Here is a 16821-nt window from a genome sequence, read left to right on the forward strand (position 1 = left end):
TAAAAATGACCAACAAAAATAAAAAAAAGTATAATGAAGTGACGGTTGAGGAAATAAATAGAATTGAAATATTTTTTTTTTTGAATTAAAGATTTTATTTTTCAAACATTAAAAAATACAGAAACTGCTTGATCAAGAAGTGCGATTGTTTAATTTACTAACAGGAAAACCTGACATTGTTCGGTATTGAATGAGGATTATTTCCATGTAATTTTTTACTATTTTCATAATATTTTACTGCCTTTGGTTTTACTGCCTCCCCTCCCGTTTTGCTTCTCAATATAGGCGGAAAAAATGAAATGTTGGAAAATTCTGTGAATTAATATCTTAAACGAGGGGTATTCAGAAAAAAATGCCTCCTATTGTTAAATTCTGCCTGAATAGATGAGAAACGATTGCAAACTGCATTGTTATGGTGACTGAACTGATGCATTCATGACCTGAAAGTTTTATCTCTCTGTTGTAGATATTGACAGTGTGAGACTCTAATCAAAACAACCCCTGTTATGGACGTAGGTCAAAATCAAAGATGTCATTGAATTTCTCCATGCAAAAAAATTAAACTGATCAACATTCAACAGCGCCTGTTGAACGTTTTTGAATCGATGCAGTTGATGTCAACAGTTAGGAGAGGAGTTCGTCGATTTCAGAGTTGTTACAGTTATGTTAGTGACAAAGCATGCTCTGAATTTTTACCATCGAGACATTAAAAAAGTTTATCAAAAGTGCATTGAGAATGGTGATGATAATGTTCATAGTTCTTCAAACGTTTTAATTTATGAGTTAAAAAATAAGAGGCCTTACTTTTACAACGACCATTGTATATATGGTTTAAATTGCATTGAATTCGGATGTACGTCTTTGAATTTTAAGGGGTTCCTTTCCCTCACGAATCACTAAAAGGTAGGCAGCACATATTTAGTAAAGTATGGCCACTTGCATTATTTTCCCCAAAGAATTTTATGCATAATATAAATCTCAACAAAATTGAGATCCCTAGATGTAATAGAGTCTTCTACTCCAGTAATTTATTCCCCAGAACTGCTGGACTTTGGAATTTCCTTCCGAGTTCCTGCTTCTGCAACTGTACTGACATGCAGAAGTTCAAGTGTAACGTGAACCGACATCTAGCTGCCCAACTCCCCACATAGTACCCCTGTAACATTTTTCTTTAAGTGAATTGTAAGAAAAATATTTTATTATAGTTTACTTATGTTGTTATTCATTTTTTTGTGGAGGAAATTTTATTTGGTTACTTTTTTTTTTTTTTTTAAATTTTATTATACTTTTATGTGGTTACTGGCTTTTTTTGTAGTTTTTTAAAGATTTCTTGTGGGGGAAAATATGTAGCACACTATATATATATAATAGAGAGAGAGAGAGACAGAGAGAGACAGAGACAGAGAGAGACAGAGACAGAGAGACAGAGAGACAGAGACAGAGAGAGACAGAGAGAGACAGAGTGAGTGAAAGAGAGATACAGTAAGAGTGAAGGAGAGATGTCCGAATCTCATGACTGGAAGGAAGTGTCTCGTTTTACACTAGAAGTGCGTAAACATGGAACTTTAAGTTCAATAGATATAAAGAATAATTATTGTGAAAATATAATTATCAAGCTTCATTTAATAAAACCTAAGAATGGACATTGTCTGCAGAATAAAAACTAAAAGGCAATCAACTGGTGTTTAAGCAATGTTCACCACTTCTAATCGTTCGAACACTCTAGATTGTATAATGTATTCACCTGAATTTGGCATATAACAGTTCTTAATTCCCATCGTTACCATGGCAATTGATTGGTGGCCCTGAGTTAAAGGCTTAGAAAATAAATTAACAGGTGGTTTTGGATTGGCTTCGAAGTGCATGACCGTCAGAAATTGTCCCCCTCCTACACTGATGATTGCAAAATTATGAAACACTAGTGTATATAGGCATAAAGAATAATTACTGTTTAATTTTACATCATCATCATGACGGGCTCCTTGCCCGGACGAATGTGACTCTTCCTCTCCAGAGTTTCCTGTCTTCCATCAGTTGCCTCAGATCTTCGGGTTCACAGTTGGCGTTGTGTGCTATTTGTTGGATGTACGTGGATCTAGGTCGTCCTCTGCTTGCGGGGCCGTGTCATGGAGGCCATAGCAATACATCACTCACCAATTCATGCTTGCTCCTCAGACAATGACTGGCAAGTCGTAGGCATCTTTCTCTGATGGTATTAGATATGGCAGGTAGGTTGCCATAAAGTTGCTGCTTCGTGGGATGATTTTGCCAAGATATATTTAATATTGTTCTTAGCATACGAGTATATGTGCCATCTAGTTTTCTTTCCAATCTTTTGGTGAGTGTCCAGGTTGTAGCACCTTAAACCACTGCCCTGAAGAACTGCCTTTTCAGTTTGTCAGCCAGTCCCGAAGTCCATAATGAATGTAGCCCATCCAATGCGGTCCATGCTTTTAAGATGCGAATTCCGATATCTCTCTCATTTGCAGTCTTTTCTAGCTTACATAACAGTGTTTGCCCATCAGCAGTGTTGTTCGCAAACAAAGCAATATCGTCTGCGTAATCTGCATCAGTTATGTGTGCTGATTGATGACGTCTGCTTCTGGATTCATTTAGGGTGAAGCCTAGCGTGTTGTGTATATCAACAGAGGTGTGAAGTACAAAGTCAAGACAAACAATGAAAAGAAAAGGGGCAAGAGTATCTCCTTGTAGAACCCTAGTGCGGATGTCGAAAAATTCAGTGTCCCCATCTGGGGACCTGACAATTGTTCGAGTGTGCTCATATAGCATCATGATAGGATTAATGACTTCATTTGGAATGGCATGTGCTTTTAATATGCTGGCCATTTTTCCTCTATGTACAGAGTCGAATGCTTTGGAAAAATCTACAAAGATTATGACTGCCTCAATGTTTTTTGCTTTGACTCCTTCAATCAGTCTCCTGACAGTAAGTATTTGACTCGTAGTAGAGCGATTCTTTCTAAATCCATTTTGGTTCTTCCTGAGCACTTTCTCGATCTTTGGTTGGATACGATTGAGAAGTATGGCATTGTAGATTTTTGCTGCAATTGGAGTGAGTGTTATTCCTCTGTAGTTGCTTGGTATGCTTAGGTCACCCTTCTAAGCCGGCAGCTTTACGATTCTTGGTCTTCTTTAGTACATTTAGAAGTTCCTCCATTGTAAAATCACCCTTCTCAATATCGAGTTCCTGTACAACAATTGGATGAATTGGTTGGTCTGTTTCTTCTGGTTTGTTTCCACGTAGCTTTTCAACATGTGCTTTCCATTTCGAACATGCATTTTCCAGAGTGTTTGCCTTTAACTTAGCTTTGGCAGGTTGTTTGCGCCCAGATATCTCATTTACTACTTGCCAAGCCAGATATGATGGTTTGTTATCTGCTGCATTCTGGATTTGATCTATTTGTTCTTCAACATACTTCTGTTGTTCTGATAGGTACGTCATACTAAGCTATTGAAGCACCTGCTTCCTTAATTTTTTATTCTGTCGAGCGGGGTATTTATGTTGCTTTTTGATTATGTTTTTTAACTTTTCTCGTTTTAATATTATTTGGTCATTTTCCCATGGTACTTTTCGCTTTACCTTGGGCTTCAGAGGTATACACTTCTTTGCTGCTTCTTGGTGCGATCTAACGAAGTTTTCATAGGTGGTATTAGCAGTTGGTTCCTGCTCTTGTGCTTGTAAAGAATCAAATCTGTTTCATATTTCGAAGATGAATCTCCATTTGATCTGATTGTCCAGTGACAACGTTGACCAGTTGTAGAGCTGTCTAGATGATTTTTTAGTTTTGTTCGCTCGTAGGCTTGACTTCAACTTGGAGGTTACAATCCTATGATCAGTAGACATACCATAGAAACTGCTATAAGCTTCACAGTTAGTCATGACTATTGATCTACTTCTTATTCATAAAAAGATAGTCCAGTTGCGCCTTGTCTCCATTTGGGGATTGATGGGTTCAGAGCTTCCCGGGTCTTTTCTAAAAACGGGTATTCATGCATTGTAGGTTGTTTTCAAGGAGAACATTTAATAGATACTCCCCATTTCGGTTTGTTCCATCATGGAAATAGAACTTATGCTTGTTGTCTTCCCGTCCTATATGTGCATTCATGTCACCCCCGATAACCAATAAATTATGTTTGGGGATTGAGCGCACTATTGCTGAGAGTTCATCCTAGAAATTCAGGATCTCTTGCTTGTCACAGACGTTGGTAGGGATGTAGCAACAAATAATAGTAGTAGCAGGATTACCACAGAAGTTAGCAAGAGTTATCCTTTGTGTTATCTTCTCAGCACTTTTCAATGATTTCAATGCTCGACGGCTAAGCAGAAGTCCTACTCCCCCAATGGTACTATTTGTCGAATTTTTCCATGCTGACGTTGATACTAGTGTCCAGCTGTTACCAATTTCATGGTACTTTATGTCCATGTTGTTGCGGAAGAGACGGTGCTCTTGATTACACACAATATCGATATCGTGTTCTTTGGATGAAGCAACAAGTTCTGATATTTGAAATGTGGTTTAAGTGGCCGTACATATATATATATATATAAATATACGATAAATTTATACGAATAATATTATTATATTCATAAAGTAATACTTGTTATTAACAAGTGTTAAAAAAAATGTTTAAAAACATTATTTATTAATTTATGACAATGTTGAAAAACAAGAATATAATGAAATATTTTTCTTTTTCTATGGATTTAAAAAAATGTTTTTTTCTCCAGAGGAAATAATAGCAAAAATATCATGAAAATGAAAACGTTGAAAAATGCACTTTTTCGTACATTGCAATTTTCAAAGTTTTGATTTTTATGCTAACAATTCTATAGCAGATCTATACTTTTATTTTACTTGCTTTAAATTTTTTGTTAGCATTAAATTTTTCTTATATATATACTAGCATGGGTGCCCGGCGTTGCTCGGGTGTTTTAAGGTGTATGCTGAGCAAAAAAAACAAAAACAAAAAAAAACGATCGATTCTTTTAACTATTACGACCCGTTAAAATTTATTGTTTAGGGCTCAAATAAAGTTATTAAGGTAGATTCATGTCCAAGGAATCTATATCTAAAATTTTACGTGTTTAGACCCAAAATTGTAGGAGTAGTTTGGTAGAGTGCTCAAAGGTCAAATCGTTGAACTTTGACCTCTTAATCACAAAATTTCTGTCCGAAAACCAATCACATTGATTTTCCCAAATCTCAGTACCCTGTATATCAAATTTCGAATCTGTAGGATACAAACTTACAGAGTTATTGCGTAGGGAAATGTACACAGACATACACACAGACACACTTTAACTTATATATATATATATATATATATATATATATATATATATATATATATATATATATCATACACATACAGCACTGTTTCGCTGTTTCATAGCTCATCAGGGCTGCTAGACAAGCAACTACCTCAAGCCAGGATCGAAACTCCAACCACCCATATAAGAGTCGGAACGTCTAACAGTTGCACTATTCGGCTGCTACTATGCGGGGAGTGGATTAACAATGTTTTGACATTGTCCAAATACCTAAGCTCAATTTGTTTACACAAAGAGCATCACTTCATACACGAAGGGTAATTTGTACATCATTTCCCCATATACTCAACTCAAGATAGGGAGAATTATAGTATATATATATATATATATATATATATATATATATATATATATATATATATATATATATATATATATATTCAATTATTATAATTTTAAAATACTTAGAGGTACGGGTTTTTCAACCTTTTTGCAATCATCAGTGCAGGGTGACACGATTACTGCTAGGCAGGAGATTTGAACCCGGCCACAAAGACATGTCTTACTCTATTAGCAAGGAACTAACCCCATGACTAACCTAAATCACAAGAAATATCATTGAAATTAAAACCCTTTGTTTTAAATGTCATAATAACCGCTCAAATCGTGATTTGTGCATGCGAGATTAAGTGATCGAAATTCATTTCAACTTTAGAGTGCTCAAAATTAAAAACCTAGTTCTTAGAGGGGCTGACATTATTCGAAGAAATGGCCTTTGACCTTTGTGTCATGGGTTGCCTATCAACTGTTTTAGTAGATTACAATATTGTTTGTGACGTCATAAACGATTTTTGTTTTCTTATCTATCTAAATAGAAAAGTTATCCTTTTGTGACGTCATAAAAGATTTTTCCTTACCATTTGTCAATAGAAAACATCATCTTTCTGTGACGTCATAAAAGAATTTTGGCAACTACCATTCTTTATATAAAGGGAAATCTTTTAACAATTGCCACTCATTCTTCATTGTGCACGATAACAAGTCAGCAACGCAAAACAAAGTTTTAGTGACATACTGATAGATATAGATCAATAAGTATCCCTTTTTGAGAAGCTGAATATCTTTTAGACGACCTTGTGTCACATCCTGTCATCATACTTATACAGTAAATAAGGATATACAGGTAAGGATCTTTTTTCCTGCATTTAAAGTATATTTTATTTGACACAAACATGATTATCTGTCTACTTTTCCTCTTGAGTTGATAAGCTATTGCGTCTAGGGGACAGGAAGAAGAGAGATTGATCAGTTGTAGCTGAATCGCTTAGTATCAATTCGCAAAAGAAAATACTTCTTGAGGGTTTTTGCTGCTATAACACTATAAAACGAATATCGTATATAACGGTTGTAGTTAGTTGAGTGTTTTTTGTGAAAGTTTGGCAAAAGGGTACCATAGATTGGAGTTCAGACGAGAACTTACCATGAAAATAATAGTAGGGCAGAGACATGCTTGCAACATCTCTTCTGTGTGAAAGAGGCTGCAGGGAAAAGTTTTGAACTCTATCAAGACTGGATAGGGCATGCCAAGAAGCTCCTGCTCAGATGTAGTAACAGTGCTCCATTTTGGGGCGTACCTGGCGTAGAGAATTGCATCTATCTTAGTTTTTATTTGTGTATAATCTTGGCCCTTTTTAGTTGCCATATTGTGTGTGTGTGTGCGTGTGTGTGTGGGTGTGTGTGTGTGTGTGTGTGTGTGTGTACGTGGTAGCCTTGCTTTTCTCCCTACCTCCTTGTGTACATCTCTAACACTGGCACTCACCAAGGTGTTGAGTACTATTCTATCTTGTTATTGTTTTTATTAATATTTATTATTGTATATCAATTTCCGTGTCATTACTTTTGTATTTATCTTTCTTTAGTGATTTTTTAGTGTAATTCAAGCATAATTTTAGCTTGTGATGCATAAATTTCTTAACCTTTGAATGGATTAATTCTGTATGTTTTAATTTAAATACGAATAATTGTTTTGAGATACGATTTTTTTAAAGATATGTTAGTGGTCATGGAATGAATTACATTCATATCTCAAGGTATTATTGTGATTCAATTTTAACCAAATCTGCAGTTTTATGAGTTTTTTCTATTGTACCTATTTACTATGCCTCCGCACGGGACAGAGTTAGACACCAGGGTCGTTTTTTAACGTGGAGAAAAGGTACAAACATAAAAATTGTCTCAGTCGTGAAGGATTTCTCCTTCAACGAAAGAGAACAAGAAATGGAAGTGCAGCATCTGAAGAACAGATAGTATTTATTTGCTCCCCCACCGAGCAAATTAGGCACAAGGCCGATTTTTAATGTGGGGAGTGAAGAGGAAATGGGGACCAACCCCCCGGGGAGTAGGGGAGCTGGATAGTGACAATTGGTATGAAGGGTTGTTTTCAATTACCTATCAGTATTTAAAATTAGAAAATGGAGGATGTGGAATAATAATTTTTTTTTTTTGCGGGGGGGGGGGGATTTTTATTAATTTCGACATGACACGTAATTACATAATAGTGGTTTTATTTAAAATGCATTTTTATATTTAATTATCTTGCACGAGCATTCAATTATTGGATAAAATATTGTATGTGTAAATATGAATAATCATGATTTGTAACAAAAAAATCACTTAATAATTTCTTTGAATAATAAAAAAATTAAATGAATTAAAATAAATTATTGAAATAAATTATACACTAAAATTATTTCTCGTATTTACAGATATTATTTGTTTTATTTTTAGATTTTACTATTGCTTTTTTATTGCAAAAAAAAATTTTATATTTTCAAATTAAAAAATGTAAAAAGAAAAAAAAATAGTAAAAAAACTAAAGATGTTGACATGAAGATCCTATCGAAAGTTGATATTTTTATACATTATTTGTTTGTTTCTGCATAGAACTCACCAAAGTTGTGCTTCACAATCGTCTGGTATGCTTGAAGTCCTCCTCATTGGTTGCAGCGATTTGTTAACCTGCACGATTGCACGTTTTTACCACCGACACCAAATGCTGTATGGTAATTGGATAAGGTTTAGTTTAGAACATAGTTTTAAGGGTAGAATTGTCTAATTGATAGTCTTGGAGTTTGTAGCCAATGAAGCCATTCATCATGTCTCAGAAAGATATTCCCCTCCCCTCTTCCAAAAATTTCCGACTCAAGATATGCATCCATATTAACAATAATAACTAATATTAACAATAATAACTAATATTAATAATAATAACTAATATTAACACAATAGCATTTAGTACAAAGGCTTGCAGAGGGAAAATCCAACATCATTTTTTAGTAGTGTTGGGATGATTAATCGGAATCAAGAATCAGAAAATTGGAATTTTTTGGGGTATCGGAATTGATATCCGGTTTGAAAAACTTTGTACCTATTTTCCGATTCCAAAAACGGTTCTTTCAATTTTTTATTTTATTTTGTTTAAACTAAAATTTATAGATCATTCCCACAAGTGTAATTTTATGTCTGAGAAAATATCTGCACATTTAACACGTGTTTTTATGGTAATCAGGATAAATAGCAACTCTATAGTTAAATATTTAGAGATTCATACAGAATCGGAATCGGTAATTGTATCGGAATCGTAACGGCATCAGAAAAAAGATACTGGAATGTCCCATCACTACCTTTTAGTAACATTAAGTGATGCACACTGTATTTTTTGTGGCCTTTGATCCTATTTTTTATTTTGTTACCAATTTCCCTCATCACTACAACCTAAAACATTGTACCCCCCTCCAATTAAAAACACTGCTCTAAATATTGTTGCTGAAAATAAATATGAAAGACTGTTTAGCAGAATTCTATGATATCAGCATTCTGAAGAAATAAAGTTCGCATACCTTAAAAAAAAGATGACTGAATATATTAAGAAGTTTGTTATAATAATTTTTTAAATAGAAAAAGTGGGTTTTTAATATCAATTTTAGAGCGATAAAACATCAACTTTGTATATATAGATTTTGCTTTTCTTTATTAATAATGTCGTTTCTTTCTCCTTATTTTTCAGTTTTTAGAGATCAAGAGCCAACATGCCTCATTCCTATTGGTTAAGACCTCGAACACAAAGGATTGTTTATTCAGGTAAATCTTTGCAAAGAGTTGATTCCTGTTAACAAGTAACAAATAAAAAACATTATATGAAAACAATAGATTTTTTTTAATAAGTTTTTCTTAAATATAATAAACACTACTACTACTACTACTACTACTACTACTACTACTAATAATAATAATAATAATAATAATAATAATAATAATAATATTAATAATAAAAATTTTCAGTAATTTGCGTTGATTAAATAAAAATTAAAGTTAACATCAAAAATGGAAGTTTATTAGAGGATAAGCGTTAAAGCAAAATCAAAACAAAATGGCGTGTTAATTTAATTCGATTCACCATAATGGTGACACATTTCAAGCATGTTTTTCTCAAGTTACATGCGTAATGCTAACTAGATTTTAACTCAAAATGATTTCTTATTTATTAATATATAATAAAAACAACATGAAACAATTTTAATGTCAAAACAAAATTTCTTTCTGCTCTGGACACAATTTTTAATGCTTACACAAAAGTGATATTATTCATTTGAAAACTTAAATTCTTTAATTAGTTTGGTTTATAAGCAAACACGCCATTATGTTGTTTGAAATTTAGGACAAAATGGGGAAGGGTTAATATGTATATCCTTATAAAATTAATTTTGAACTGAAATGTTTATATTTTTCAATTTCTTCAGAAAGCAGAAATTATAGAAATGTAAGGAGGATTCGCTCATCGAAAGAAATATTTATGGCTCAGAGGATGGCGTCTGCTGCAGCTAAATTAGAATCAACTGGTGAATATCTAATGGATAGATTTGACATAATTGGTAAGTGGCTGAAAAAGTCAGCAATTTATATTGCATTTCTATTTAGACATTAACAAAATACTCGAGATTTAAGGTCATGGAATAAAAACTGTTGGCAATTAAAAATACGAAACATCCTTATATGTATCCAAAAAATCTTTAAACAAAATTTAAACTTTTTTTCACATCCAGTTGTTTTATAAAATGACAAAAAAAATTTAATATTTAATTTGATTTATTAAAACAGCACATAAGTTTTGATAAAATTGATTTTTAGCTGAAATGTGTATATTTTAAAATTTCTTCAGAAAACAGACGTTATAGAAATGTGAGGTCAACCCCCATATCCAACGAAGGCTTTATGGCAGGTGCAAAACGTTTCTGTGCAAACATAACTTTAATGTAAGTATAAACACTAAACAGGTTTTGTTAAATTAAATGTTTAAAAATCGACGTAACATTTTTCCCGTTTGTTTATTTCCTTTCTAAACTGTAAGGATAAATACTTCCTTTGGTTCGAAACAGTTAATACACAGTTTGAATTTTAGCATTTTCATGATAACTTATTGTGTGTGTGCTTGTAATAATTAATTTTGCGAAGAATTCTTCATAAATTTTTGTTTTGGTTTCGATTATAGCGGAAAGAACACAAATTACTCACACACACACACACACACACACACACACACACACACACACACACACACACACACATATATAGTTACCAGGGGTCTCTGCTAGCTTAAACAAATGCTTTTGCAGTTTTAACACAAAACTACAATAATACCAGGGCGGCTTCATTTATGCTGAACACCCACAGAATGCCAACATCAATATATTACATATGAAAAAGTCTGCTGTGGAATTTCCTCAGGTCCTGCTAATTATTATAAAAGTGACTTTGTCTGTGGAATGATCTTTAACAAACTACTCTGTCAATTTTGGGTCTACAAAATACCATTGTATTAAAACATATTTTATAACCGGGCAATGCTAGGCGGAATGCTGGTATAAATCAATGTTAAATAATGGAATGCATATATATATATATATATATATATATATATATATAAATCAATGTTAAATAATATAATCATGTCTCTCATCTCATCAATGTTAAATAATGGAATGCTAGTATGTATATATATATATATATATATATATATATATATATATATATATATATATATATATATATATATATATATATATATGTCTAATCATGTCTCTCATCTTGTTGACAGTGTTACTTCTGGTCGACTTATCCGTCGTCTACCCATGTTTATTTTGCTGCTGCTCAGTGGATTGTGGATCATTTGTAAGTATTGCTTTTTTTATTACAAGTTTTGACATCTATCGAGTCATTATAAAAGTTATGGTTGGAGCAAAGATGAACATAGTGAGAATAATCTGACTAACCTAATTGTAAATTAAAAAACAAGAATCACAATTTAGCAAATCTGTTGAAATATTTATCAATTTGGATGATTACCGTATTTTTCGTTTTGTACTTTTGAGTTTGTTGCAGGAATTTTTCATCATAAAAAAATATAATTTTTGACATTATATTGAATTGTGAGATGCACTTTTATGTCTTAGTAGCAAATGAAAATGTTGCATAAGAGGTTATAGGTGAACTACCTCCAGTAATAGGTTAATTACATCAAGTTATTGGTTAACTACCTCCAGTTATGGGTGAATTACCTCTAGTTATGTTTTGATAACCTCCAGTTATAGATGAATTTTTCCAGTTATAGGTGAACTACCTCTAGTTATAGGTTAACTAACTCCGGTTATGGGGGAATCACCTCCAGTTATTGGTAAATTACCTCCAGTTTTGGGTGAACTGCTACCTTTAGTATAATTTCCTTTTTATGAAGAAGAGGATTATGTATATGTTTTTATCCATCTTGTTATTTTTTTCTCTCTTTTGCAGCTGGCCTATCGAATATGTCGCAATACCCAGGAAAATCTGAGGTAAGAACATCCAATTCTCTTTATTCGCCCCCTCCCCCGACACTCGCTTTGCTCTTCCCCTCTTTTCTCCATTTTTTAATTTCTTTCTATTTTCTTAGTAAAAACTCAAATTCATCGATTCATAATTTTAATTTTTTTCAGTCTTTGAATACAAATTTAGGAAAATCATTAAACAGGTAAGTTTGATTTTTCACCTTTTTTTTTTCAAGTTTTTTTATGATGTACCTTCTCTCTGCATATTAAGTACATTTAATACTGATGTGTTTATTTTACTTGTGCATAAATAAATTGAAATTTACTTCCCAGAATAGTTTGAATTATTTAGAGTCATCTCCTTTATTCCATCGAATTGGTTTCAAGATGACATCATGAGATCGATTCTCGTAGTTTAGCCACTGAATTCAATTTTTTATTCAAAAATAAAACTATGTGATCAATTTATATATTTTATATTTTATATTTTACTTGTGCATAAATAAATTGAAATTTACTTCTCGAAATCGTTTGAATTATTTGGAGTTATGAGTGGATACACCAAAATAAATTGTTTCTTGATTTCCCAAATAGTTTTTTTTTTAAATCAATTGTAACATTTTCCAAGAATAAAAATTCCACTTCTTTTACAACGATTAACTTCAACTTGAATAATTTTTCTTTTGCAGCCAAAGTTCAATAAGTTTTGAGAACAAATATGAAATGACAATCAAAAAATCTCTTCAAAATTCTCTTCGTTCTGATTTTCTTGCTGGATTCAATCACATTCGTTCTGATGTCAAAGAAGACATTCATGCAAGTCTGCCAAAGGTAAATTTAATCGGAATTCAATTTAGTTTCATTTTTGGTCATTTTTGATGTTGGAATGGTAAGAATCTGCAAAAAAAAAAGGTTGTTATCAACTGATTTTATATAGTTGTATATCGGGGTTGAGATGGGGGTACAGGGCAGATATTTTGTTTCTGTTGTATTTTTTTTTCAATTCCTTTTGTAAAATTGAATTTGCAACCAATTACTCCATTTAAATTCTCTGTAAGATAATTAAGGATGTAAGGATTAAAAAAATTTTAATACGTATAATTTATTCACACACACACACACACACACACACACACACACACACACACACACACACACACACATATATATATATATATATATATATTGTTATCTACATATATATTTGTATTCAATGGACATTATACATTAGTTTAATATTTTGGGTTCACTAAAACACTGCAAACTCAACCTACAAGATTAAAGATACCAAATGTGACTGATAATATGTGACAATAAAAGACACACTATCATTAATACAGAAATAAAAATCGCCAAACTTTGTCCTATTTAATTTCACTTGATAAAATTTTTTTAATTTTTTAATTTTCCAGTTTGTACGATCCTTGATAGAGGAAGCTCTGTTATTAAAAGAAAAGAAAACCAAAGACGTAAGTAATATGACTCCGAGGCAACCCCGGCTAGGGACAATTACTACATATATGCTCTTTTATATATATTTAATATACAATATTTTACAAATAATAAATGACCTGAACAGGAACAAATAATTTCAAGCAATTATATGTAAAACCAAAAATTCAATTAAATAACTTTAAAGAAAGATTGTATTTCTTCATTTCTTCCTTTCCTCACAGTTTTGCTAGACTAGTATATATAACGAATGAACATAAACTACACTAACCCCTCCCCCTCGGTAAAACATGAAACTTCATTATGCGTACAACTTTCACAATGTTCATTTTCAATTTTCCAGTTTCTACGATCTTTGATAGACGAAGCTCTGATGAAGTTGAATGCTGATAAAACTGCAATGGCAGATTTTGCTTTGGAATCTGGAGGTGCGTTTTTGATTTTCCCTGTTTTTATCTCCATAGATAATTATGAACCGGTCATTAAGTTGTGTGATAAAATAATTCAAGTATAGCTAAAGAAAATACCATAAATACAATAATTATAGCCAATAAACTAATTCTTGACAAAACAAATTTAAAATCAAAGCACTGACATTCTCCAATGCTCACAAATTTATCTTTCCAAGTGTTAATTTCTATTTCAAATAATAATCCACTTTAAGCTGACATTTTATTATGGGTTGCATTCATTTAAAGAAGCTTTTTTCATGTATTTTTGAAAAAAATCCTTTTCTTTATTATTTCAGGTGGCAGTGTGATCCTTAATCGTTGTTCGGAGACTTTCACGAAGAATTCTCTCTACATCAGTATCTTTGGTATTCCTCTCGTTTATAAATCCAATTCTCCCAGGACTGTAATTACGGTAAAATAACTATTTTTATGAAAACTTCATTTTTCTTTAATGCATTAAAAATCAAAGTAGTTGTCTATTTAATCTGATTTCCCAGAATTATATATCAGATCTTATGGATAGATTTGCTGTTAATCAAATTTTATTGATGACGTCAGATTATCGATGTTAGATCCCAGGACTGTAATTCAGGTAAAATAATTATTTTTATGAAAACTTAATTTTTCTTTATTGTATTATATAAAGATGTGATCTATGACTTTTAAGTACATCTTTAGAAAATTGGGAACATAAAGATTTCCATGTTTGAAAAGATTCACACAAACGAAAGAGGTTACATTGATCAAAATATTCGCAATAAGAAAAACAGCTTGTGTTTGTGTGTTTATTTTATTTTTTCTTTATTTCTTGATTTAGCCTGATGTCAATGTCGGTGAATGTTGGTCCTTCGAAGGCAGTACTGGAAAGTTTGTGATTCGGTTATCACATAAAATTAAAATCACTGCCTTCAGCATGGAACATATTCCTAAATCCATCTCTCCCTCTGGACACATCGAGAGTGCACCGAAGGATTTTTCAGTTTATGTAAGTGCATCTGTTTTATTGTTTTTCTAATATTTAAAATTTCCTTATATATACATGGAGTTTCATTTTGAAAATATCAACATAGGTAAAAATGTAATCTTTTGAGAACTTATTAATACATATCTAGGCTTGCTTGAAATTATCTGCTTTTCTACTCACAAACAAGAAAATAAAATATGAAAATGTTATGCGCTTCTCTGCTTCATGTTTAGCTTTAAAGTGTGTGAATTTGTTTTTAAAGAACTCATTATGATGATTAAACCAAATAAATAAAATGTGAAAATTTTAAAAACACATCATAAACAAAATTAAATGAAAAAACTAAAATATAACAAATAGGACGAATTTAAAACATATTGTAGTTAATTGCTCTTAACTTTTTAAGCTAAAATAATTAATAAAAAATCTTTTGTTTTTGTGTTATGAATTATTTATAATATAACTTCCACATATTTTATTAGGATTTCAAATTGACTGAAACTAATTCCTATTCTTAATTGTAAAATTTCATACCAAAGTGAATATTTTATAAATTATTAAATATTAATTCCGTAACAAATTTATGCTAAGTGATTAAAAATAAAATGAAAGTTACTTTATAACATTATTTTGTCATTAAAATAAGAAAAAATATTACAATATTTATGCAAAAATTAAAATGTATGAATAAGTTTCTTACAAGCAAGTATTTACTGAATCTCTTTGATTTTCAAACTTGGTCCATCTTTTTCCATCTCTCCTTATAGAGTTTATCCGGTCTAGATGATCATGAAGGTTTCTATTTAGGCAGCTATACATACAAAGATGATGGGAGACCTATTCAGCAGTTTATTACACAGGTAATGTTTCTGTGTTTTCTTTGTTTTTAACCAATTTTCACTAAAGATTTTCTTTTTATTTCAATATTGTTCGCATGTGAAATGCTAAATCAGTTTTCATTATTTTATTTCAGATGAATAATGAAAACCCAACCCAATATGTTGAAGTTCGGATTTCCAGCAACTACGGCAATTCAGAATATACTTGTCTTTATCGTTTCCGTGTACATGGAGTTCCTTACACTCCTTAAAAGTCTTTTGTATGTCCTTAGTTGTTTTTTTTTAATCAGATCATCTCTGTGTCTGTAAACTGTCCTTTATGTAAATTTTTTCTGGTCCTGTCTTAAGAATAAATGGATTTTGAATGTTCATTTTACCATCAAACAACTTTTTTGTACCCAATTGTGGGTAGATTGTAAGTACTTTTCATTGGTCAAATGGTTTATTCTCTGTAGATTCCAATTCGTTTATTTTCTGTTTCAATTTTGTTGAATCTACAGAAAAAAGTTTCTGTTTTGCATCCATTGATCAATTTGTAAATACGTTCTGATTATTTTAGAAATTCTGAAATGTAAATATTTTTCATCATCATGTATTTTTTCATAAATGATCAAATAAACTGTTCTACTCTTAATAAAAAGTTGTTGTTTTTCTTTTTAGTCTTGTAATATTTTTTTTTAATATTTTAAATCTGAAATCATATTCAAATAAAGTTTTTTATTTTAATAAAACGTTGTAGTTTTTCTTTTTTGTTTTTTCATGAAATTTAAATTTGAAAACAAAAATATTGAATAATTAAAAAATTATTTATAAACTTTCATATTAAAAATATTAGAATGTAATTTTCGAATATTCTATTTTTTCTGCAAACGTTTATAAGATTGACTTGCAAAGTAAAAAATGAAAACAAAAAATATTTACAAATTTCTTTTGAAACTCTGATATTTTTGTCTTCAATTCA

At 31.3% G+C, this 16821-nt stretch overlaps 1 protein-coding gene across 1 annotated transcript; it reads left to right on the top strand.

Annotated features, from left to right (window-relative positions):
• Positions 1-9356: 9356 nt before the first annotated feature.
• Positions 9357-16470, top strand: LOC145252389 (SUN domain-containing protein 5-like). Its single transcript, XM_080111784.1, has 13 exons — positions 9357-9433; positions 10093-10224; positions 10512-10605; positions 11448-11521; positions 12140-12180; positions 12322-12356; positions 12843-12984; positions 13566-13622; positions 13949-14033; positions 14354-14469; positions 14875-15042; positions 15789-15881; positions 15995-16470. The coding sequence occupies exons 1-13, from the start codon at positions 9382-9384 to the stop codon at positions 16109-16111; spliced, it is 1206 nt and encodes a 401-aa protein (XP_079967910.1). The 5' UTR covers positions 9357-9381; the 3' UTR covers positions 16112-16470.
• The last annotated feature ends 351 nt before the right edge of the window (positions 16471-16821 follow it).

The sequence above is a fragment of the Euprymna scolopes genome, chromosome 29, assembly GCF_053919585.1.
Source record: "Euprymna scolopes isolate OS-2025 chromosome 29, ASM5391958v1, whole genome shotgun sequence".
NCBI lineage: Eukaryota > Metazoa > Mollusca > Cephalopoda > Sepiida > Sepiolidae > Euprymna > Euprymna scolopes.